The sequence below is a fragment of the Cardiocondyla obscurior genome, linkage group LG23, assembly GCF_019399895.1.
Source record: "Cardiocondyla obscurior isolate alpha-2009 linkage group LG23, Cobs3.1, whole genome shotgun sequence".
In the NCBI taxonomy this organism is placed as follows: domain Eukaryota; kingdom Metazoa; phylum Arthropoda; class Insecta; order Hymenoptera; family Formicidae; genus Cardiocondyla; species Cardiocondyla obscurior.
Genome location: NC_091886.1, coordinates 787,095 through 812,324, shown reverse-complemented (window position 1 = coordinate 812,324; position 25,230 = coordinate 787,095). Strand labels below are relative to the sequence as shown.

General features: G+C 41.9%; 2 protein-coding genes and 1 pseudogene across 2 annotated transcripts; all 3 read right to left on the bottom strand.

Annotated features, from left to right (window-relative positions):
• Positions 1 to 7,879: 7,879 nt before the first annotated feature.
• LOC139111202 (uncharacterized) lies at positions 7,880 to 9,628 on the bottom strand (annotated as a pseudogene).
• Positions 9,629 to 17,069: 7,441 nt separating this feature from the next.
• Positions 17,070 to 17,948, bottom strand: LOC139111391 (uncharacterized). The gene has a single exon (XM_070671647.1). It carries the CDS (start codon positions 17,946 to 17,948, stop codon positions 17,070 to 17,072), a length of 879 nt encoding a protein of 292 aa, XP_070527748.1.
• Positions 17,949 to 18,815: 867 nt separating this feature from the next.
• Positions 18,816 to 22,285, bottom strand: LOC139111390 (uncharacterized). The gene is made up of 3 exons (XM_070671646.1): positions 22,279 to 22,285; positions 19,754 to 22,228; positions 18,816 to 19,648 (listed from the first exon to the last, which is right to left on the bottom strand). The coding sequence occupies exons 1-3, from the start codon at positions 22,283 to 22,285 to the stop codon at positions 18,816 to 18,818; spliced, it is 3,315 nt and encodes a 1,104-aa protein (XP_070527747.1).
• Between the last annotated feature and the right edge of the window lie 2,945 nt (positions 22,286 to 25,230).

Here is a 25,230-nt window from a genome sequence, read left to right as displayed (position 1 = left end):
GCTGCTCCGTGTACCGGGCGTAACACTGCCCCCCCCCCCTTCCTCCAGATTGTCGCCCCGACAATCAGGGGGGGCCTTCGTGGCTTCCTGTTCCACCTTGGACTCCTGTCCAAGTTCTTGAACTCCACGAAGCGACGCGAAGAATCTTCCTCAGCGCGAAGATGCTTCCGTCCTTGGCTTCCAGCTCAATTTTGCTGCTCCTCTTAAAATCTTCAAACAAGGGGTGGGACATAACTTTCTGTGGACCCTCCGACTCAAGGGCTCCCCAAGTTCCTGTTCCGGCATTAGCCCTTCGTCCCGTGGAAAACTACAGATCAAAAACCATGGGAAGAACAGTCTTCTTAACGAAAAATCTTCCTTATGAATCCAGTTCTGGTTTTTACTATATCCATCAAATCTTCTCCAAGCTGAGGGTTAATTGAAGACAAAGGTCTGTCATTTTTTTGAACAGCAGGAGCTGCTACTACTCTTCTAACTTCTCGTGCTGCTTGGCCAGCTCTTGCAACTGCACCAGCTGGTTCTTCACGAATCTCATGTTCTTCCTCTTGAACTGGATTTACAGGATTAGGATTGGCCATCTTGATTCCTGAATCTTATCAATCTAGCAGAAATGTCCGTAGTAGCCTGGTAGTGGTCTGTGTTGGTGCTTGGACTAATAGGATATCTAGTAGAAGACAATATATCTGAGGGTCTATCTATAATTTGCAAATTTCTAATTTCTTCTTGCAATTCTATAATCTTTTTGTTCAAGAGATTAATATCTCTTTTACTCAGATATATAGATGTTATAGTTACTCCTATTCCCCCTATTGATATTAAACAGGGCAATAGAGTTGCCCAATTAAGGGTAGCTCTTAAGCCAATGTTCACTCTCAATAAGTAAGATAAGAGGTATTGGTTTTCTACTATTACATCCAAAGAGTGTTTAAGTATCTTGCAGAAGCAATCCTTAAGAACACACTTACAAGTCATAAGAAAGTAAATTAGTAAGAATATCTTCTATATATAACTTTCTCTTAGATTTGTGTACCTGTCAATGTGTTTTAACTCCCGCAACGGAACGGAACCGTCATATGTATCTAACTTTAGATTCAACCCGGACACGGAACGCGCGTCACCCTCAACCGGAGGGACATCCGGAACAAAACTCGCGCCCCCCTCCGCCGGAAGAACACCGGAGACGCGCGAAAAATTATTGGAGGGACTTAGCTGCAATATTCGGCTCTGCATCCTCGTGATCGCATCATCACGCAGACGAATCTCAGCCCGCAGACTCTCCTCCCTCTGTTCCTGCTCGACCCGCAGCTGACGCATCTCCTGGCGAAGCGACTCGAACGCCGCCGCCTCAGACGAAGCAGGATCCTCCTGACGGGATCGCCTCCTCTTCGCCGCATGCGTAGCCATCCCGGACGAGCCCCCAAAATGTTACGCCGGGAACGGGTCGGCGAACGTTTCCGCGTTCGCGTCTCTCACACACTCACACACATACTAACTCGCGGCGCCTGAGGTCCGCGAAAGAAAGAGACGATTTATAAAAAGGAACGAACAGTTTAATTAGAGCATGCAAAGATACAGCGACTGCACCGATTCAAGGCACGGGCAGAACTGTTATTTAGTAAGTAAATAATCTTCGTTCCCCTGGCAACGGGGAACCGAGACTTCGGAGCGAGCCGGCAGCTTCACGCTGCTCCGTGTACCGGGCGTAACAATATTTTATTTTTTATAAACAATTTAGAGCCGAAATTTCGGTGAAAAATCGATTTTTTTTTTCGAAGCCGCCATTTTGTTAAAAAAATTTATTTTGCTTATTCCTTCGATTAATTACTAGATTTGACATTACTGTAACGAAATCTGTTTGGTTTTTTAATTTCAGATGATCCAGTTCCGACATATAGTGGTCACCGCAAAACGTCTTTTTTAAGAGGAGCTCCCGGAGATCAGCTGTAACTCTTTTTCAAATAAATATTTTTACTAATTTTAGGTCTTAAAATACTGTTAAAAGATACCATAATATGTGTATAAATTTTTGGATTAATAAATGTAAAAGTTTCTTCGGAAAACACTCTGGAAAAGTCACTTTTTTTCGGCCGTCTAACTGTATATAACCCCTTAATACAGGCTCTAATTTCTTCTTGTGAAATGTCATTCCAGATTTGAATTAGAATTTTTGATAAATCTTCCAGATCGACAGGTTGTCTTTGGAAGACTTCCAAACTTCGGACGGTGTGAAGTCTGTCCTGAATTGGCACTTGACTGAAGTCAGATCAGTGTCTTGTTTACATTTAGAAGCATTTTCCATTCATTCTCGAGTTGTACTGTCCCGAGAACGTACAGGTTTAGTGAATAATTTACAAAATGCGGCCACTAAGTCAAGTGAAGCGTGCGCAAATTATTGCGCTTATGAGAGAAGGTTTCTCTCAATCGTACACTGCAAGACAACTTGGTATAAATCAATCAATAGTTTCTCGCATTTGGCGTCGATATCAAGAAACGGGAAAATTGCTACCAGAACAAAGACAAGGTCGAGAACGCATTACAACCGTACGAGAAGATCGCGCTATTGTCAATTTTACTATTAGGAATCCAACAACCACAGTTCGACGAATTGCAGAAGCAGTCATGCCAGATCGTCACATTAGTGATCAGACGGTGAGAAACCGTTTGCATGAGGCAGGTCAAAGATCTCGGAGTCGCTACCGTGTACCGATGTTAAATGTTCAGCATCGACGTGCTCGCTTAGAATATGCGCGAACTTATGTTTATTGGACAGTGCGGCAATGGCAAAATGTGCTCTTCACCGACGAATCACGATTTTCGTTATTCGGTTCTGATGGACGAATTCGAGTTTGGCGTCGTCGGGGACAGCGGTATGACAGAGCGTGCGTCGCTCCTGTAAGAGGATTCAACGGCGGCTCCATAATGGTATGGGGAGGAATCACTTGGAATCATCGTATTAATTTTGTTGTCTTACCAGCACCACGAATGACAGCGGTACGATATGTAGGAGAAATTTTGCGACCATATGTGTTACCAATGAGTCGTCGCATAGGAAGAAATTTTATTCTTATGCAAGATAACGCACCACCGCATACCGCACGCATTACCCGCGAATTTATGGCGGAAAATTCAAATAGACTGCCTCCACATCCTGCAGTTAGTCCAGATTTAAACCTCATAGAACATGTATGGGACATAATGGGTCGTAGGTTGCGAAATTTAACAAGACAACCTGTCGATCTGGAAGATTTATCAGAAACTTTAATTCAAATCTGGAATGACATTTCACAAGAAAAAATTAGAGCCTGTATTAATATGAGAAACCGATTACAAGCAGTGATCCAACAACGCGGAGAAAATACATATTATTAAAATTTACACACACACACACACACACGCACACGCACACACTCAAAAACGGCTCTTTTCAGGGCCATATAATGTGCAAAATCCGACCGGCAACCTCCCCGTGGTGCACATCGGGTAATGCTAATGCCGGCGGTATATGCCAAAATGCAAGGGTTACTTTAAAATGCTGTATCTTTGCGAAAAAAAATCGCAGCAACCTTTATTTTTTTTTTAATTAAAGAGAAAGGTTTAGATTTTATGTTTTTGCAAACAGAATCTATCTTAAAAAATGTAGCAAGTCCGTACGTTCCGTTAAACTTTGTAATTTTTAATACATTAAACATGTTCTCACATTTTGAGATGTTACAGTACTAAAAATAAATCAAAATTAAAATCCAACTACAGCATCTTAAAGTAGAGATTCCAAGTTTTCATTGAAAAAAAAATCATAATTTTACGATAATTTTTCGCGGAGTTACCGTCGGTTAAAGTTTGACAATTTTTGCATAGAATTTTTTTATGCTATATCACTTTTGAGCAGTGTACTATCAACATCTCTAAGTTTGTTAAAAAGGGAGAGTACCTTATATTTAGTTGCTATTTTTCGTGATTTTGTACCTGTAGCTGGATGAATATTTTAAAAATATTTTTGTACAAATTCCAAAGTACAAGAGCTGGATATTCCATGTTGAAAATGTAATATGATGACATTAACATTTGTAAGGCTTCATAGAAACAATTAGTTCGGTCGATATGTTTCTCTTCTATAAATAAATAAAACATTTGATGTTCTGCATCATCTAAAACACACAGTTCATTGTACGTAGAAAAATATGATAAGTACAGTTTTTAAATAAAAATATTTATAAAATATGGTACATACCGATTATTACAATGCATGGTGCAACAATAGGTGCTTGAATTTCTTTTAAAGTTGTTCCTTCTTGTACAACAAATTAATTATTCTTAGACATAAGCATAAATAATTTAATTTCATAAATGTGTATACATACACGCACACATAAATAATGATAATCATTCACACATATTAAATATTACTTACAGAATATGTTCTAAATAATTCATTGAAGTCTCCTTTGAAATGCTTCATAATAATGTTACGTCCGGAGGCTGCTTCATTTATAAACAATTTTATTTGTCGATTCGGATGCCCCAGAAGCATACTAACCGATCAAGGGACTAATTTTATGAGCAATTTATTTAAATACATTGCCAAAAGCTTTCGAATACGACATCTTAGAACAACCGCCCACCATCCTCAATCTAATGGATCATTAGAAAGATCGCACATCGTTCTCACCGAATATCTCAAATGCTTCTTAGAGGCTGAAGACGAATGGGATGGATTAATAGAACGCGCCAATTTCTCGTATAATACCGCAGTACACGAAGGAACGGGGTACACTCCCCATGAACTGGTCTTTGGAGTAACAGCACGCCTCCCCTCCGCCTACTGTTCTCTCGTCGAGTCTGAAACCTATCCGGCTTACTTGACGAATCTCATCAACGACATCCGCCGACTTCAAGACACCGCCCGAAACCGACTGAATAAAAATAAATTGCGATCCAAGGAATATTATGATAAACGCGCACACCCGGAAAATTTCGAAGTAGGAAACTATGTACTTTTGTTGAATAACAGTAAAATCAGCAAACTCGATAAAGAATATTTCGGACCGTATTTAATTACTGAAATTTTAGACCGAGGAAACATACGAATAAAAATAAGAAATACGACGCGAGTAGTACATTCAAATCGATTAAAGAAATGTGCTTATTCGTAATTTTAGCAAGAATCGCCTTCCTTTCTCTTACTTCTCTTTCCTATTATTTTCCTTTTATTATTATTATTATTATTTAGGTAAAAAAAAAAAAAAACCTTTATGATCAAGCCGCAGAAAAATAGTAAATCGCCAGTAGTATAATTTTCTTTTGTTCATTACATACGTTTAGTTAATACTCAAATTATTTTTCTCTAGAATTAAGGATTTGAATGACTGTGATGCTCTAAAATAGAGACCTCGTTCTTTTCTATTCTTTTCTTTTATCTTCTTATCATTATCTTTTTCTTTATTTTTCTTTTCTTTAAAGAGGAAAGAGCATTCCAGTCATTTAAGGCTCAAAAACTTCCTATTAAACGTTAAGTATTAAGAAAATATTTTAAATGTAATGCAACTTCGAAACAAATCCCGAGCCGCACACATATATATACCGGACGCTTCCGAATGTATTCCAGAACTTATAAAACGCATGGGCTCATCAAGCTCGCCAGCTCACTATGTTCGTACTTAAGAAGGGGGATGTTACGTCCGGAGGCCTCCACAATATATATATATATTTCTTTTTCTTTGGGTTCTTTTCTTTTTCGTATTTTTCTTTTCTTTCATTTAAATTAATTACTTTGATGTACCGGCGTACCGTTATCATTACCTAGTTACCCGGCACCGGTGATTGTCGCGCGGTCGATACATCGTGATGTATCAATTATTGTACCGATCGGCCGCCCGACACATCACCCGGTGTTCACGCTCACGTTCATACTCTCGATCACGCCCGCGTACACGTGAACATCACGTACGTAAGACATTGCCTAGTTGTAATTTTACAATTAACAAGAGCGGCGATAAATTGGGCGCCATACAACGAAGCCAGGCATGAAAAGGTATAAAAAAAACTTAAAACATCTATTAAATAATTAAACTCAACAATAAAACAAATGAAAGAAGAGAAAATAGGCTGTACGCCTTTTTAAATAAACAAAATACTAATAAAACGAAAAGCATTGCGTCCAGACATTCTAAAGAAGCGATTAAGTAAACTCAAAGCCCAAAAACAACGTAGATTTAGCAATCAAATAAGAAAATTAAAATTGAATATGCCCGCAATGCGGAAGTAAAACTAGATATAAAAAAACAAGGTTCTTATTTGACGGTTAAACAAAATAGTTAGGCGCGAGCGATCCACACCAGCGAAATCACGACCATATAAAAGGGACAAAAACATTATCGAAGTTGCAAAATTAAATGTTTAAATTGTTGAAAAATCGAAATCCTTCACAAAGGAATTTCGCGGGGCAAAAGGAGAATCCTTACTCCCCTCGCCCTCGGAGCCTAACATCTATTCATATAAAAGCCGCGAATTTTCGAACCTGTATCGCATTATCATCTCAACGATCTCCGACGGCGAAGAGCACTAGGAAGCGCGAGAACCAAAGACTGTACGGACGAAGAAATAAAATCCAGCTAAAAGTACAACACTCTCATCGTTTGAATTCAAACCCTTAAGGGCTTAAGCGCGCTTCTCCAAAGTAATCGCGCCTCACTATCCCTTCCTTCAGAGCCACGGCGCGCTGCCCCGAGTAGCGATCGCCGCCTCGAGACCTTCACCCTGAGCCAAGGCGCGCTGCCTCGAGTAGCGATCGCCGCCTCGCTTCCTTCACCCTGAGCCACGGCGCGCTGCCCCGAGTAGCGATCGCCGCCTCACTTCCTTCACCCTGAGCCACGGCGCGCTGCCTCGAGTAGCGATCGCCGCCTCGCTTCCTTCACCCTGAGCCTCGGCGCGCTGCCCCGAGTAGCGATCGCCGCCTCACTTCCATCACCCTGAGCCACGGCGCGCTGCCTCAAGTAGCGATCGCCGCCTCGCTTCCTTCGCTCCGAAATTCAACGCGCTGCCCCAAGCAGCTATTATCGCCTCTAATTAAACCCATCGATCCTTGGTTGCGCGCTGGGCCACTTAAGAGTAGCGTAGCAACAAAATTTAACAAACCTCTAATTTTTTTTTAGATGAATAACGAATCTATCACGGGATACAACGTCCAATGGACTCCCTACCAACTTACGACCCCCGCTCCGCCTCTCTTTAAACCAACCGTAAGCCACAATAAAAAGAGAAATTCCTGGGCATGGATATACGAATTACCTCTTGAAACCCGGGCAAAAATACGAAACCAAATTAACGACGTGTTAAATAATTAACGAAAATCTCATCCACAAAGGAAAGCCTTTACTTCATTTCTACATTTTATTATAGACATATAAAAGGAGACATAGGGGCCGGAGATCTTGCCGCGCTGGGCGACGTGAAAAGGCGCGGCAACTATTGCGTAACTTTAAGACACCGGGGGTGTTTAATCCGGCCGTCTTCCCAATAGGGCCCACGCCGGCTCCCGCAGGATACAGGACGCCACCACGGAATACAGATTCAACACCGCCAGCGGTCCCTCCTCCGCGACCCCCTCCCACGCAACTAACGAAAGCTCTTCCGCCGCGACCCTCCGCATCGTCATTACCGCGGATAACACACGTAGAAGATTTTAAACCACGCGTTCACATCGTTAAACTCGCGCCTGTTCAACCTATCCCCCAGGCACCCAAAACCGGGACGCCTGTAGGGACCATTGTACAAAGAAGCAGCCAGCAAACTAATAAGAAATGGGACTGGCTTATGAAAATTTAAAATAAAACATTAAAATTAATTCATACACACATATTTTTTTTTATAAACTTCCTTCTCATTACTCATTAACTCCTAACCGCGAAAGAAAAACAATTTCGGACATAACAATAATTTCAATTACTTTAATCCCTGCTGGTTTAGTAGATTTAATAATTTCTTTATAGTTTTTAATATTTCCATAATTAAGTATCTTGTCTTGCTTATTTAACATTTGTTCTTTCAAAGTAGTTATAGAGTGTCCCATTAATTTATGATAATGCCAAAACATATATATTTTTTTTAAAAGAATTGGCCATGAAGTTTTGAATTGTAGGTGGTTTATGAACATTATTAAGAAATAATCGTTGTGCGGGATACGTTACTTCCAGATATAAATAAACTTTTTTTTGAGTGTCGGGATCGTTTTCTAGAATATCTTGAAAAACAACTTGGCTTAAAAATTCGATTTTGTCCTCTATTGTATCTTCTGTTTCTGACTCAACGTAATTTTCAGGTTGCCAATTGCTGCAACCAGCCTTAGCAGATAATATTTTTCGTTGTTTTTTCAATAGTATATTCAAACTTCGACTTAAAGACCTTTTCATGTGTGGTCTATTAAGATAGCAATTTCTATCACGAAGTTTTAAATATAACGTGTGACTTCCATCTCCAAAACATTTGCCATCTTCATCCATGTCTTTGAAAGTTTGAGGATAATTATCAATAATTTTTTTAGCTACTATTTTAAATGCTTTTAATGGAATAAACTCTTGTACATTCCTCATTTCTGATACTACACGATTAACAACACCATGTATTATGAGTTTACTGCGTTTTCCTGCTTCTAATTCATTAAGCACTGTAGTTTCAAAATTGTCCTAAGGAATAGTAAAATTTATCCAAGTTTCATCATTAAGTGATTGAAGTTTATGTGATGCACTTGTTGGTGTTGAAACATATCTCGTATTTGTTGAAGATGAGTATGAAGACATAGAATCAGTTGGAATATCACAAGATATTATATTGCGTAATTCCGTTTTATTTTTATTAGACCAAAATTCTTCTGCTTGCAACAATATAAAAGTTTCGCCAGAACAAAATTTCAAGACATCATTATCATCTACATTGGTGCCATCTTTTTCCATGACAAGTGTAATACCATTAATTCCAAGTTTACTGTTACATTTTGTAATAAGTTCATTTAACATATTTTCAGATTGATTTATTACTAATGAAATTTTTTGTTTTCGATCGGCCGACCAAACTTTAAACAAATAAGACATCTGTAAAATGTAAAAAAATATATACATATATATTATACACAAACATAATATGTAATCATTAATATTATTGAGTATTACTTACATATATATGTCATAGATCAAGAGGTGCATATTTAACATTGTAAACGACAATGGAATTTAAGTGAATTTCAAGGATAGGATGTGGGGCAAGTAAAGCAGAGTATGGAAATAAAGAAATCGTATCAATTTTATTTTTTTCATCTTTGAGTTCAAATTGCTCATAGATTCCAAAATCAGAATTATATACTATTCTTATTGTGGTACCCAGAAAATATACATTTGTGTAAAAACTACTGATTAAAAAATATTTAATTTTGCAAATTACAAAATAATCATAAGTCTTTTCCTACGCAGATGCTCATATTTCTTTTATAGGTAACGCCTTTAAAAGTAATTTCTGAAGCTATATATTTAAAATTTTTATTATTTTTATTATAAAAATAATCTGTTACAACAGAGGAAATATCGTTACTAAAATTTTCTGGAATATACTTCTGCATTATCTGATATTACCAAAGAAGAGTATGTATTTTCTGGAAGTTAACTTTGTAGAAGTTGGTGTTTATACGACAAAAGTTTTGTTACATTTTTAAAATTTTGTGAATGTTTAATAATGTTTTTAAAATATCTGTGCTTACTTTCAAATCGTAATGTCCATAAGTGTTTAAGTGGACCAAAAGATAAAATTAAAGTTGGATAATGGCAAATAAAATGATGCTTTGGTCTTAGTTTTATGTTTAGAAAACATTTTAATCTTAGTGACAACTATTCATTGATCTTTTCTTGCAATAGCGCAATTTAATTAAAAGATAACGTACAAGCAAAAATTAAAGAACAAATTTCTCGAAGGCTTAATATCGTAAACCAAACATCATTTTCAGTATCTTTAATCGAGTCAAAAATAGCTAAAGGAAGTATTAACAATAATCGTTTAATTTGACTTGCAGCACCTGTAATTTTGCACGAATCTGTTATTAATGGGATACTGTTGTATTGACTTTCATTTATAAATTTAATTTTTCGTAGTCGAGAATTTAAAAAGTTATAATTAAATCATCCTTTTTTAATAAAATATTTAATACAATACAAAACATCAAAAGGAATAATACCTTCTAAAAGATCATGAGCTATACAAGAAGGCAATCCAGGCTTGCATACATGAAAATAATTAAGTTTATTTAGAGGGGAATTTTTCTTTATGCCTTTTACAATTTTCATAGTTTGTTCCGCTAAATTTGCACATGAATTATAATTCTCTGGATTTCTATTCAAATTTTTACATACACACATTGATTGTAACTGATCGCGAGTTATATCACAAAATCGACAAAAATATTCTGAGGAATTAAAATTCTCTGTAAAACCACCAATTTGATGGCTTCCTAAATTGTCGCCTAACATAGCTACTACAGTACCAATAAAATTAATTGGTTTATTTGCAATGTAAATAACTATTCTGTTTGTCTCTAATTTTTTTAAATTGTTTATTAAGACTTCTATTATTTTTTCCCAACCAAAAAACTTAATATATTTTTCATAACATAAAAAAACAAGTTGTATGTGTTCAACTTTTGATCTCAAATAAGAAGGTATATTTCCAAGAACCATATACAAACCGACAAGTTTAAACTTCTTTTTTGAAGCACCTAACGGATTACATACTTCAAACGCATCTTGATATAATATTGTTACGCCCGGTATACGGAGCAGCATGAAGCTGCCGGCTCGCTCCGAGGTTTCGATTCCCCGTTGCCAGGGGAACGAAGTCTATTTATTATGGTTAAGAAATGACAGTTCGGCCCGTGACTTAATTCGGTGCGGATGTCTCTGTATTTGGTTAAAGTCTGATTAAACCTTTATCGTTCTTTTTTCTTAAACCGTCTCTTTTCTTTCGCGGAGTCCGAGTGCCGCGGGTGAGAGAGTGCGAGAAAAGTGAGTGCAAAGCGCGAACGCGGAGACGTTCGCTGACCCCGTTCCCGGCGTAACATTTTGGGGGCTCGTCCGGGATGTATAGCCATGTGACCCACAGACACTGATTGTGGTTTACGAATAAACCTATAAGAAATTGGGTCTGACTGGAAACTCTCAACCGCCAAGGACAGACCCATCGCGCTTGATCGAACCAGAGCCGCCATTTCATAACGGGTGGATGGTCTAAGGGATAGTGCTTTTACTAGTGATGTCATTGTAGTAGCATCCCTAACATTTGGTCCTCGAACAACCGACGATAGAACACCAGTCTGGGCGGGGTCATTGAGCCTTTCAGCCAGAACCTGAAACTGTGGACTGTACGGCATTGGGTCAGATTCTCTGGGGCAAATCATCGAGCTTACAGCTAGACACTTCACTGGCACCAGATCGGAATAAAAATATGCCCCATCATACTCCTCTCTCTGTTGTGCAACATCGTGTTGTTCCCTACCCTCGCTAGTAGGGAGCCTCTCGTGTGTACTAGCTGGACTACTTAGTGGTGGCGTTTCTGGTATTGAGGATGAACTGCCAGCCGCCTGTTCAATCTGATCAATAGGCGGCAACCTGATGCTAGATCCACTCGCCCTCGCCCGAACAAGAGCGGCTCGCTGTTCTTGTCGTTGTTGCATTCTCTCTGTGGCTTGTTTCAAAGGCAGAACACCACGCCCTCGCACGAATTTCCGTGCTCCTTTCTCCAATAGCTTCCTGTCCACTGAGGTCATTTGGGACAGTTCTGCTGCTGTGGGTAAATCCCACTGTATCTCCTCCTGAACTGGTCGGCGCTGGGGCACTGCTTCTCCTTCTTGTGAGAAGAGACGAACCGCCCCAACATATGAACGCGATAAGTAATCCCACGATGTATAAGACTGCGATTTGCATCCTACTCGGGACGCACTGTCCATGCCCACGGGTGTAGTTTGGAGAGCACCGACCACTGATCCTATTTGGGGAAGTGGGCTGAAGTTCCAGCTCACACAATTCCTCACACTCGATGGTGAAGTGAGGATCGTCTCCATCTTGATACATCTGACACTATTATCAGTACTGAGGCGAACAGTCTATTAAGTATCAGATTGATGTGTTGCCTATTAGTGCTAACTATTTAGCACAATACAGCTTAGAACGGGAGAAAAGCCCCTACCAAACTGTGCTGCGATTAAAGTCGCAAAAGATGCCCTCGCATACAACAGTGGAGCCGGGAACCGCTGCCACTGAGGGGGGAAGACCAGAAGATACCGAGGCCAATCTTCCCCGGAGACGTTCGCTGACCCCGTTCCCGGCGTAACAATATTATTTGTAATACGTTTTTATTTTCACGAAAAAAATTATTATTTTATATTACACTATCACTTTGAATATCAAATAATACATTGTCATTATAGAAATTGTTATATGAATTTAAGCAGAATTGACGGATATTTGAATTAGTTAATAAAACTTCTAAAGTATCCCATATTGGAATGTAATGATAATAGCATTGTTTATCATTATTATCCAACCCTATTTTCATTTGTACACCCATTATAACTCGAAAATGTTTTTTAAAATATTTATTTCTTGTATAAGTGCTTCTAAGACTATTATTTAGAGAACTTAAAATATTTGGAAAATCATTACTGTTTTGAAATATATCTGTGATTTTTTGTTTAATTTCATTAGGTATATCGCTATTAGTTAGAGTAGTGACAAAGTGTTGTTGAAAAAATTTAATTATAGATAATACGTTTTCTATTATAGCTTGCAAAGTATGTTCTGTCAAAAAATATTTTGTAATTAAATTTAAATACAAAAGCAAAATTGCTTTTTCATAATTTACGTCATTGTTAAAAACAAATTGATTCAAAGTTTTCTCTTCTGAAAAAATAGCACAATTATCACTAAATTCATTATAATCAGTGTTATGGTTGAATTTTTGATGACCATTATCAGCATATTGCTTATACAAATTCATATTTGAGTGATGTTGAAATACATGCACTGCGTAATTATTGACTGTTTTAAAAAGTGTTTTATTGAAACAAACTGGGTATCCACAATATATTCCAAATTTACTATGCTTTATGTGACGATATAAGTGTCTGTTAAAATCTGTTTTACTTGTAAAACAGACATTGCAATCTTTCATTTTACACCGATAAATTACACTCATTTCTGTTTTATAATTTGTAGTATGCCATCTTAGAATATGTTTTTTAAAGTTAAAATATTTGTTAAATTGTTTCCCACACCCATTAAAGAAACAAGTTATTTGCAAATAAGGCATATTTTTATGAAATATCTGATGCTTGTTTATAAAATAATAGAAGGAAACACAGAATTACACATTTCACATTTTAGAATTTTGCATCAAAAATTAAATTTTAAATTACAACTTAAGAAAAATATAATTGTTTAAATAAAAAAAAAAAAATAAAAAATATGTGTAAATATATAAAGAAGGGAAATCTTTGATTTATTGCCATGCTTTCTCAAAATAAAGCTGTAACAAAATTATTACGCTATTACACAAAGAAACAAAATTTTGTGAATGTCGGTTTTACATATACATAAACATATGTACACATAAAAAACACGTTAGAGAGTGATCAAGTTCAGCAGAAAAAACTGCATGTATCTGTTGCAAAAATCGTGAATCTGATTGCTGTATGTTTTTTATTTTGGTCAAATTTAAGAGCATACGCTAATGAGAATTACGACTTTGGCAACAGTTATGAAGCAGCTTTTCCTGCTGAATGTGGTCATCGTCTAATTAGAAATTAATCTGATAAATGTGAGTACTTACCTTTCGTTCAAGTAGCTTCTTACTCTCACTGGAAATTCAATCACTTATTTTATTTTATATTTATTAATGTACTGAAATCAAGCGTATAAGGTTATCTTTGATTGTCCTTTGTGGTCCTCTGCTCGCGTCTGCGGTATGTTACTATATACGAATACGTTGACAAGGAAAAACAAAGTATTGCACTTCGGTTGTTTTTCTTCCATCCTCTTGGTCTTTTCGGTGATCCACAACACATATACGCACTTTCTTGCATGGTTTTACGCACACTACACCAGTTCACGCACGCGTAGTGACCTGACCATTTCAGCCGATCAGGGTATATACAGAATGTATGTAAAATTACACTAATAATATTTGCAACAGTTACATTATTAATAACGGAAAAGTTTAAATTCACGTATTTTTACAAAAAATATTTTTTTAACTCATTGTTGTGTAATATCTCAGTTATTTTTTATGTAAAATTATAATTAGTTTTGATTGTAAATTTACAAGCTTTTTTTGAAAAATAAAATTAATATGTAAAAATACACCTATGATGGAAAATTTATCATACATTATGGTAAAGTTACCAAAAAAATGTAATTTTACGTAAAATTTGAGAATTATACTTTTGACTAAGTAATTTTACATTTAAAAAAATTGAGATATTACACAACAATGAGTAAAAAAAATAATTTTTGTAAAAATACGTAAATTTAAACTTTTCCATTATTAAAAATGTAACTGTTACACATATTATTAGTGTAATTTTACATACATTTTTTACAGTGCAGAGGGGTGGCCTCGCGCCGGTGAAAATTTTCAAAAGCTTGACATCTATGGGCAACCAGCTCGCGTGCGCATCAAGAGTGCGAGGCAGGATCCATTCCGCAATTTCTCCTGCCGCACGGGAGCGGAATCAAGTGATTGAAATTATGTCGGTGGCTTCGGTCATGTATTTCATTAATCGTCAAACCGACGCGCGACGGTTCGGAGAGTTCAAGGGCGAGATCTCCGACAACCGAGGGTGGAGGTATCTGCGAAATATGTTTGCTTTGCGTTATATCTCACGGGATGATCCTGTTATAATTATGAATGTCGTTGTTGGTACCGTAGTAAGTGTCGGATATTCCGCCATCGGTTTTAGATATTGGTTTTCCGCGGATCTACATCTATGCCTCAGGCAAGATATTTGCGATTTAATATCTTATGCTTGTCAATTAAACTTTTTAAATAGCAAAGTAATGTTTTTGAATAATTTATAATTGTAGATTTGATTTTGAAGATTGTAGATTTGAATAGAAAATTGATTTTGGATTAGAAATTATTTAACAAATTGTTACAAAAAAAAAATTCAAATTGCTACAAAAAAAGTTTTTTCGTTAAAATCTATATCGAAAAATTAGTGTAAATCTGCGGCAATATCGACAGACTCGTTTGCGGCTACTCGCTGTGCCGCCCTTTTGAAACGAGCAACGAACAGATTGGTATTACCATATTAGGAGAGGAACTAGACTCCTTATTTCCCTATCCTTTTGCCACTGCGGGAAATAAAAGGGAAAAAGAAAAAATGATCGACCTCTTTTTCTGTTCTTCGCAAGCGACGTCTTACTTCTTACTTTAACTTCGCATTTCGACCGCCTTTCCGAATCTACGCCTATCCGTTCCGTCTTCTTCTTCCCTACCTTTCTTTCCGCACTTTCTCTTTTCACGAGCCTCATATCCACCCCTTTTCCATCTCGGGCTCATCATAAAAAATTAAATTCATTAAATAACACAATATATATATTTATTAGTCGTTTCCGACAGCGTAGTGAGTGGATGGGTGTATGTCAGTGTGTCTGTGGAAATAAGGTTTTTGGAAAGGTTTTTGAGGAAGTAGGGAGAGGGTGGTGGGCAAAAGGTGGGTGGGAAGAAAGGAGTAAGAAGGGGAAGTAGAGGAAATAGTGTGGGAAAAGGGTTGAGAGAGAAAATTGGGAAAAAATAGGAAGTGAGTTTTAAGGTTAGAAAGGCTTGGAATAAAGAACAAAGGTAGAGAGTTAAAACAAAGAAAGGGGGGAAGAGGAAAGGGGGAAGGGGACAAAGGAGGACAAAAGAAAAGGGCTGGGAGGAGGGTGGTTAAAGGGAAGAGAGTAGTAACAAAAAGAAATTTAAGAAAATTGAGAATAAAAAGTAAAAGTAGTAAACAGTGTAGAGAGATTAGGAGGAAGTGACAGATAGTAAAGGATAAGGAAAAAGAGAAGAGAAACTGGAAGGGAAAGAAAGGTTTTAAATAAGAAAAAAAAGGATAAAGTGATAAGATGAGTGAAGAAAAAAGAGAAGAAATTGAAGGAATGAAAGATATGGAAGGAGAAAGTGAAAAAGGTGTAGAGTAAGGAGAGGAGAAGAAAAGGAAACCAGGAAGGCCGGCGAGGGTGGAAGGCTTGATGAGGGAGAGAGCAAACAGCCTCCCCATCATAAAGGCATTTCAAAAGGCAGAAAAGAGAAAGGAGAGGCAAGAGGAAGGAGGGGAAATGGAAAGTATGGAAGAATTTAAGAGGAGTAATAGAGTGTTAAGATCGCCGATAAAGGGCATGGGGGAAGAAGGAGTGGAAAAAAATGTAGAAAGAAAGGAGAAAGAAGTGGAAGGATTGGGGATGATAATGAAGGAAATGAGAGGCGGTGTTTGTACGTCAAGTTTTTTTGTTCGTACTAAGAGCTTGAGTTTCAACTCGTTCGCGAATTGCGCTGGACTAGGATGGTTTAAATATACTAATTGTCGAGTTAAAGATGCTCTTTTATTATACCTCTCAGAAACGAGAGATTCGTACACCGATGGATGTGAGTCGAATTTACAAAGAAAAAACCGCAATGACACTTCCAGTACAATAATACTTATCGTTCTGTCCGCGTCGCTTTTTCGGGCTCCTTTTATACTGTTTTTAAAAACGGTCGGTCGTTCACCCGTTTAACCGTTCGCGATGTTTTTATCTCGCCTTTGCTCGTCACAATATTATATTTACAATAACGCGTCTAGAAATTGTCTTTACCGGAGACACGCGAGAACAAGAAAAAGAACGCCTGTTATAATCCGACTAAATTTTCTAATAATTCTAACATTCCGCCCCCCTTGAAGGCCCGGTTTTCAAAAAAACATTATTGCATAATGATCTGTTATTATCGCATGGCACAATTGTTGATTGTCGTTCTTCTCTCTTTTTTTTTATTTTACAATTCTTGCGTCAATCGCCTCAGAGTGGCAGTACGGCGAGTTTAGCGGTCGGTCGCTTGATTTCCCCCCCTTTCGTCGCTACAGTCGCGGCGCGCACAATTCCATCGGCTCCTGGATGCACTTCCTTGATGCGACCAAGGAGCCACTGCAGCGGCGCCAGCTTGGGTTGTTGAATCAGCACCAGCTGACCGATTCTGATCTCTTCGCCCTTGTTGTCGTGCCATTTGGTGCGTTGCACCAAGGTGTGCAAGTACTCCGAGCTCCAGCGTGCCCAAAAATGTTGTCGAATTTGCTCCACCCGTTGCCATTGTATTAGTCGTCCCTCAGGAATATGTGTTAAATCTGCAACAGGGTAACTACACAAGGCCGCACCGATAAGGAAATGTCCCGGCGTTATGCAACTATAATCATTCTGATCGGCGCTTAGTGGAACGAGCGGGCGCGAATTAAGAACCGCCTCTATTTCGCAAAGAGTCGTTTGCAGTTCTTCGAATGTCAAGTTCGCATGGCCGATCACGCGGCTTAGGTGTGTTTTTGTCGATTTCACACCGGCCTCCCATAATCCGCCGAAGTGAGGCGCGTGTGGCGGTATAAAATTCCATTTTATTTCCTTGTTAGACAAAAAATGTTTAACATCTGCTTGTGTTTTATCCGACCTAACAAATTCGTACATTTCTTTAATTTGTTTATTGGCGCCGACAAACGTCGTGCCATTGTCCGAATACACGCATTCCGGACGGCCTCGTCGCGATATAAAGCGTTTAAATGCCCCCAAAAAAGCGTCTGACGTCAGATCTGATACCAGCTCTAAGTGTATGGCCTTGACGGTGAAGCACACAAATACCGCTATGTACGCTTTACTTAATTTAGCATTCCGCCGCTTCCCCTCCTTTAACATTACGGGACCGGCGTAATCGATTTCCACGTGAGTAAACGGTCACGAAATCGTCACTCTTTTTTGCGGTAGATCTGCCATCCTCGCCTGTGACACCCTTGGTTTGCATTTAAAACACAATGCAACCCCGCACGACACCACGCACCGCAGATGCCGCCGCAATAGGCCAAAATCGTTGTCTCACGGCTGCCAAAGTCGCACGTGCGCCTGAATGCAGTGTATCTCCGTGTTCCTTTTCGATAATTAAAGTCGTTAATCTGTTTTTTCCCGGCAACAGAATCGGGTGTCGTGCGTCGTACGGAATTGCTGCTCTTTCCAGTCGACCCCCCACGACGACCTCGCCGTCGAGAAATGGAGTCAACGATCGTATCGAGCTCTGCTTATGTAACGCCCGGTTGACCCGCAGATGGTCATATTCGTTCGCGAACGCCTCGCGCTGCACGCTCCTGACTATCGCATGTAGTGCGCCCCGCAACTCGGAAGGCGTTATGCATAAATCGGCGTGTTCTCGCGGTCCCGCGCGGCCAAATCTTCTGCAATATGCCACTATTCTTAGAATTTTGTTCAAGCTCGAGCGACGCGCGAGTAACCGATGTACCGGATTCGGCTCAACAATTGTTGTCATAGTGACAATTTTTTTATGCTCCGGCGCGTCTGCCGGCGATCCGAGCGTTTTTTTTTGCGGCCACCGATCGGCCGTTGATTGTAAAAAAGCGGGACCATTCCACCACAAGGAGGAGTCGATCAATTCCTCCACGCTTACTCCTCGAGACAAAATATCCGCCGGATTTTCTGCCGTGGGTACGTGCCGCCAACTATCAATTTCGGTCGTTCTCTGTATCTCGCCGACGCGGTTGGCGACAAAGGTGTTCATCTGCGAGACGGCGATGCGATCCACTGAAGCGCGATGGTCGAGTCTGACCACAGAATCACGTCGTTTCTCTGCATTTCGATAGATGAGCGAACCTTTTCTATTAATTGAGTTAATAGCACCGCCGCGCTTAGCTCTAATCGCGGCAAGGATACGGCCTTGATCGGCGCAACTCGCGATTTCGATGTTAATAACGCGACTCTGTATTGGCCTTCACTCGTGGCTGTTCGAATATACACACAAGCACCGTATGCCCTTTCGCTCGCGTCACAAAATCCGTGGATCTGCGTTTCGCGCTCGCCCCCGTATCCGGTCCACCGCGGAATTTTTAAGTCTCTTAGACGCTGCAATTGCTGTCGAAATTTTCTCCATCTTTCATCAATCTCTTGCGGGAGAGATTCATCCCAGTCCACCCTCAACTGCCACATCTGCAGCATTATTTTTGCTACAACTATTATCGGCCCCACAATGCCCATCGGATCGAATAAACCGGCCAACTCTGCCAAAACCGCTCGTTTTGTTACGCGGCCCACCTGTTTCTCGTTCCTTGTCTCGAATTTAAATTTGTCATTACTCGGGTCCCAAATAACTCCGAGAATTTTGTGTTCCGCGTCGCCGGATAACGACACGGATTCCCTCTCACCCCTGACGTCGTGAGGCAATAAATCGCGATGATTTGCTAACCATTTGCTCAACTCAAATTGTCCGTCACGCAGAATTTTGACGATTTCATCGCGCGCGCGTATCGCGTCTCCCAAGGCATTTGCACCCGTAAGCAAGTCATCGACGTAAAAATCATTAATAATGTGACGCGATCCAATCGGATATTCTTCTGCAAATTTTTACGCCAGATGTTGAAGACATCGTGTGGCGAGGAACGGAGCCGACGTCGTTCCGTATGTCACCGTTAATAACTCGAACGTGCGTACCGGCTTACTCGGGCAATCGCGCCACACGACTCGCTGCAGATGCGTCTGCGAGTCGTGCACGCGTATCTGCCGGTACATTTTAATTACGTCGGCTGAAAAAACATATTTCCAAATGCGGAAACGAAGCAAGATGGATAGCAAATCCTGCTGCACCGTTGGACCGGTCATGAGTACGTCATTTAATGATACTTCGCGGCTGTCTCTAGCCGACGCGTCGAAGACAACTCGTAGCCTTCCGTTTTGAGCGTCGCCCTTAAAAACGCCGTGATGCGGCAAGTACACGGCGCGCGGATTTTCGACTTCGGAATCCGCTACTAGCCTCATGTGCCCGAGTCGCAAATAATCCTTCATGAATTCCGCGTACGCTGCCTTAAATTGTGCGTCGCACGCGAATCGCCTCTCGAGATTGTAAAATCTTTTAATCGCGATGTCGCGCGATTGGCCCATCGTTGTTAGGGCCCCCGGCTTTATCGGTAATTTTACGACGTATCTCCCGGTCGCGTCTGTCGCGACATTACTCATAAAATGCGCCTCACACGCTTGTTCATGCAGAGTCCCGCTCGAATGACTCGCGATTTCATCCAAATCCCAAAAGCGGTTCAAACTCTCGTGAAGTCTCGCATTTGTAATTGTTGCGTGAAACGCGTGCGCTCGTACAGCGACACTCGATGCATCGCTTACTCGACCGGCCAGAATCCAACCCAAACGAGTTTTCTGCAGCGTGGGATGCGACTGTGTTGCTCGGATTTGACCGACACAGAGCAGCTGCCAGAAAAGTTCCGCGCCTATCAACATATCAATTTCGGCAGCCTTGAAGTATTGCGGGTCTGCCAATTGTATGTTCGCGGGTAGATTGATTGTGCCGCGTCTTATCGTGACCGCCGGAATCTTGTCCGTGATTCTGTCGGTAACGATGCATTCGATGTCCGCGACGAAGGATCCCGCCCGCGATCGTACCGTAAGCCGTGTTGCGCGCGTGGAATTTGTCGTTATCTTTCCTACGCCCGAAATCGCTATATTTATCGGCCTCAATGTTAACGACAATAGTTTTGCCGCTCGCGTGGTGACAAAATTTGCTTGTGATCCCGAATCCAATAAGGCCCTTATCGGTGTGCGCGTATTATTTTTATTTTGCACGTAGACCATCGCGGTGGACAGAAAAACGTAGCTCGCGTCCCCTCCAGTCCCCCCGTGGGTCATCAACGATATTGACTCGCTCGCGGTCACAGCCGAGCCGCTCGACGGCGCCCGATCTGTTCCCGACTCACTCGAGCCCGCGCCAAGACTCCCCTTTAAATGCACTAAGGAGCTGTGCCGCCCCTTACAGATCCTGCAGTTTCCCGACGGACACTGCGCCGCCCGATGCGACGTGGACCGGAGGCAGTTAAGGCACATTTTGCGCTTTCTCATTTCGGCGATGCGCTGGTTGACTGGGAGCTCCCCGAAGGCCACGCACGCGTAAATAGAATGATCGCCTCGACAATAGGTACACGCGTTCCCGGTCGCGGTCGCGTGCAACGCTTGACGCCTGTTTTCGTTTCTCGACATAGCGCGCGTCTCAACGCGCCTCGACGCAGTTGCATCTCTTGCCGACGTCGACTCCAAAACCCGGCTGCGATGCGCCAGAAATTCGGTGAATTGTTTAAATGTCGGTAGCGTCGAACCGATCAACGAATTCTGCCATTCTCGCTGTGTCGTCGGATCTAATTTTGCGCTCAAAATATATATAATTAAATCGTCCCACGAATCTGCCTTACACTTTAAAGAAGTTAATGCTCGCATGTGTCGCAAAACGCTGTCGCACATTCGCCTGATATCCAACGCGTTTTCTCTTTGCAATTGTGGCAATTCCATTAGGCCCTTGATATGCGTGTATACTATCAACCGTTTGTTATCGTAACGTTCTTGGAGTAGATCCCAGGCACCTCGCCTACGACCTCCGTAGTTCGCCTCGGAAATCTCCAACGTATCGATTACGGCGAGTGCCTCGCCCGACAATGCGGCCTTTAGGTATTGGAATTTTTCAAACTTTGGTAAGGACTCGTTATTATGCACCGTGCCCTTAAAGGAATCGAAAAATGGAAACCATTGGTCATACTTGCCACTGAAGGTGGGCAAGTTAAGCTTGGGCAGGCGAATGTGCGACCGCGACCCAGCGTCTCCGAATCCGCCGGTTCCGTCAGAATGTTCGAAACTTCCCGGGCCACCGATCCGCGGTGACGACCGCGCGGAGGTCCCGACGCCGTTCGATCTAATCAATCGGGCGATTTTTGCGCACAGAGTATAAAAAAGTTCCTCGAACGTTTCGCGATCCCTGACCTCGCTCGCATCTATATCTTCTATTCGCAATTGTATAGAGTTATATTCGTCCCAACAGGTGGACAACCGCGCTCGGCGCTCCGACAATTGTTCCCTTGTCAGTTCGTCTACTGTGTCCACAGCACACACGTAGGTGTCAATACGCGTGCATGCTCCCTTTAACACTGCACGCCGTTTGTTTCATCATCTGTGAAATTTTATTTAATTCGCTGACTCTCCATTAGCATTCGCGATCCGTCCGCGTTCTTCGCTTATGCTTTGTTATTTTTGTCAGTCGCCGAATACCGCTTCTAGTTTACATCGACAGGTTCAATACGTTAGAGTCGGATTAATCCGGTTCTCACTAGTTATCTCGTCACCTGTTTGTTTTGTATTTTCGATGTTTCCGATGATCGAGGGCCGATTCTGCCGAAACGCGGGCAGTTTCGCTCGAACTTCGATACTAATAAGAAAGAAGTTCTCACGTAGTCACCGTACGGTTCACTCGTCGCATATTCTCTCTCGGCCGCGAGCATTGGACCGTTCCGTCTCTATCTGAATACTCCGCGATCTTTCATTAAATTTTCTTATCAGGTTTTCCTTTCGCTTTATTTCTTTTTTGTTACACGAACAATCGCGGAGCAAGGTGTCGCGATCGCGCAATTTGTCGGCCCGCGTTCAAGATATCCGCCGTTCGCGAGAAGATTTCCGACGATCGGGCGGGAAAGCAACCGCTCTCGAAGATTTCCGTCGGGAAGGCCGAGCTCAGAAGATCTCCGTCCGTTACCACCGCTAACCTTGCTCGCGTGATTTCCTACCTCTACATTGTATAGTTTTTTTTTGTATCATTTTTTTTGTAAATATAATTTTTTTTGCTCTTTGTTAATTGTGACCATAAGAATTTCGCCTTTCTTTGTATTGTCGACCTCAAGTCAAAGCACCGTGCCGAGCTCATTGCTGAGCTGTTTGCTCACACACAAAGAAATCGGAAGTGCACATTTCCGCTAAAACGTGCACATAAATTGAGTGGTCCTTCGAGCCGGATTCGGCGCGTGTGCTTCTCCCGTGCGATTCTCTTTCGCTCGTCATGGCTGAGGCTGCGAAGCAATTGTTGCTCACGCAAGGACAATTGCAACGATCAATCGTGCGCGCAGTTGACAACCTGAAAAAATTGGGTCGTGCCAATGTCACATCTGCCACCTTGCGGTCTCGGATCACCTCCCTTAAAGAAAACTGGGCGCTGTTCTTCCGCGGGCACTCTGAGCTGCTTAATTCCATCACGGATGAAACAAAGCTGTCGATTTTCTACTTCAAGGACAACATCTATGATGCCGTTGAGGACGCCTATCAGAGTGCCTTAGACTTCATGAACGAGTCGCTGGAAACATTGGAACCGCCGACCGTGAGTTTAAATCAAACAGGCACTGACTCGTCGTCTGGTCACGCTCGGTCGAATTTCTCTCTGTCCCATCTACCGCCGATTTCCTTGCCTCCGTTCGATGGCAATTTAGATAAATGGGAACAATTTCGCGACCGTTTTAATTCGCTGATTATTCAGAACCGCGATCTAACGGATTTTGCGCGCATGCATTACCTGTTATCGTGCCTCACTGGTTGCGCCCTTGAATGCGTTCGCGATCTCGCTGTCACCGCGGACAATTTCGACAGCGCCTGGCAGGCCTTAAACTCGCGGTTTGAGAACAAGCGACGGTTAATTCGCACGCATTTGTCCACGCTGCTTAATCTCCCCGTTATTTCGCGAGAGTCCGCAGGAGATTTACAAGCTTTACTGGATAAAGTCACCTCGTCGCTCACCTCACTGAAAAATCTAAATCGGCGACCGAAGGATTTGTGGAGCGATATCTTGGTGCACATCATTTGTCAGCGCCTCGATGCGTCGTCGCGAAAATCGTGGAGCATAAAAACAAGTGATTCCGATGATCTTCCGTCGTATACGGACTTACTCGAGTTTCTTCGACATCGTCGCCGCGCGCTGGACGATCTGGTCGTTCCTGCGTCACGCCAGATCGTTGCCAAGCCGTCCCCTCGCAAAATAACTGCGTCCACAGCATCTTCGAATCTCGCGCCCGTACCGGCCGCTGCCGTCTCACCCGTCTCCGCTCCCGCAAATGCGCATCATGTGTCCTCACCAGCGGGTCCGGCCTCTCGATGCCCGATTTGCCAAGCTCGACATTATTTTAACTCTTGTCCGTCATTTGTGAAAGGGAGTTTGAGCCATCGTCGCAGTCTTGTGCAAACGCATAAACGTTGTTTTAACTGCTTAGGCGGGAATCATGTAAGTCGTGATTGCCCTAGCAAGTATACTTGCCGTACTTGCCATCAGAAGCATCATTCGTTGCTTCACGACGACGCTTCCGAGGGCTCACACTCATCTTCGACGCAGGAGAGGCCGGGTACAGAAGTCTCTGAGGCGAATGGCCCTCACGCGGAGGTCACATCGCTCGTCGCGTCACGCGCTCCGTCTCGGGAAGCGATCCCTGTTTTGCTCGCCACCGCTTGGATTTCTGTTGTCGGTCCCTCTGGTCGGGAACTCCGCGTTCGTGCGTTAATCGACCAAGGCTCAGAAATGACGTTTGTATCCGAGTCAGTCGCGAATCTACTGCGTCTCAAGCGAGTTCGGTGCCCTGTTACGATCTCCGCCGTCGGCGGTAAGAACGCCGGCACGTACAAATTCGCGACTCGCGTCGTTATCTCTTCTGTCGAAAATCGTGCTCCGTCGCTCGAAATTCTCGCGTTGATTCTGCCGAAGCTAACGTCGTATTCACCGCGGTGCGCGTCGGGGCTCCAATCTCTGTCACACCTTCGCGGACTCAAACTTGCCGATGTCGATCCCACGAACGGAGAGCCAATTAATATGATCTTAGGCGCGGACATTTATAGCGAGATCATTTTAGAAGGGTTGAAAAAAGGAGCGCCGGGTCAATTCATAGCGCAAAATTCAATATTCGGCTGGATTCTCTCGGGCCCTGTCGGGGCTCGCGATTCCGATGCGAGCGGTGTTCTTCCACCCCCCCCGAATCGCCGTTCATCTCTCGGTCAAGCAAGACACCGACGCCGTCGAACTCACCGATGCGCTTGAGCGATTTTGGATCAGTGAGGAGCCGCCCGAACACCACGCGCCGTCAATTGAGGACGAGCAATGCGAATCGCATTTTGTAAATTCGCA

What these genes read in the sequence shown, in the direction of transcription:
- LOC139111391 (XM_070671647.1), bottom strand. Translation starts at nt 17,948, where the DNA reads ATGTTAAAGGAGGGGAAGCGGCGGAATGCTAAATTAAGTAAAGCGTAC.
- LOC139111390 (XM_070671646.1), bottom strand. An exon ending in CGTGTGGCGCGATTGCCCGA is followed by an intron (nt 19,649 to 19,753) that starts GTAAGCCGGTAC and finishes AAAAATTTGCAG; the next exon opens with AAGAATATCCGATTGGATCG.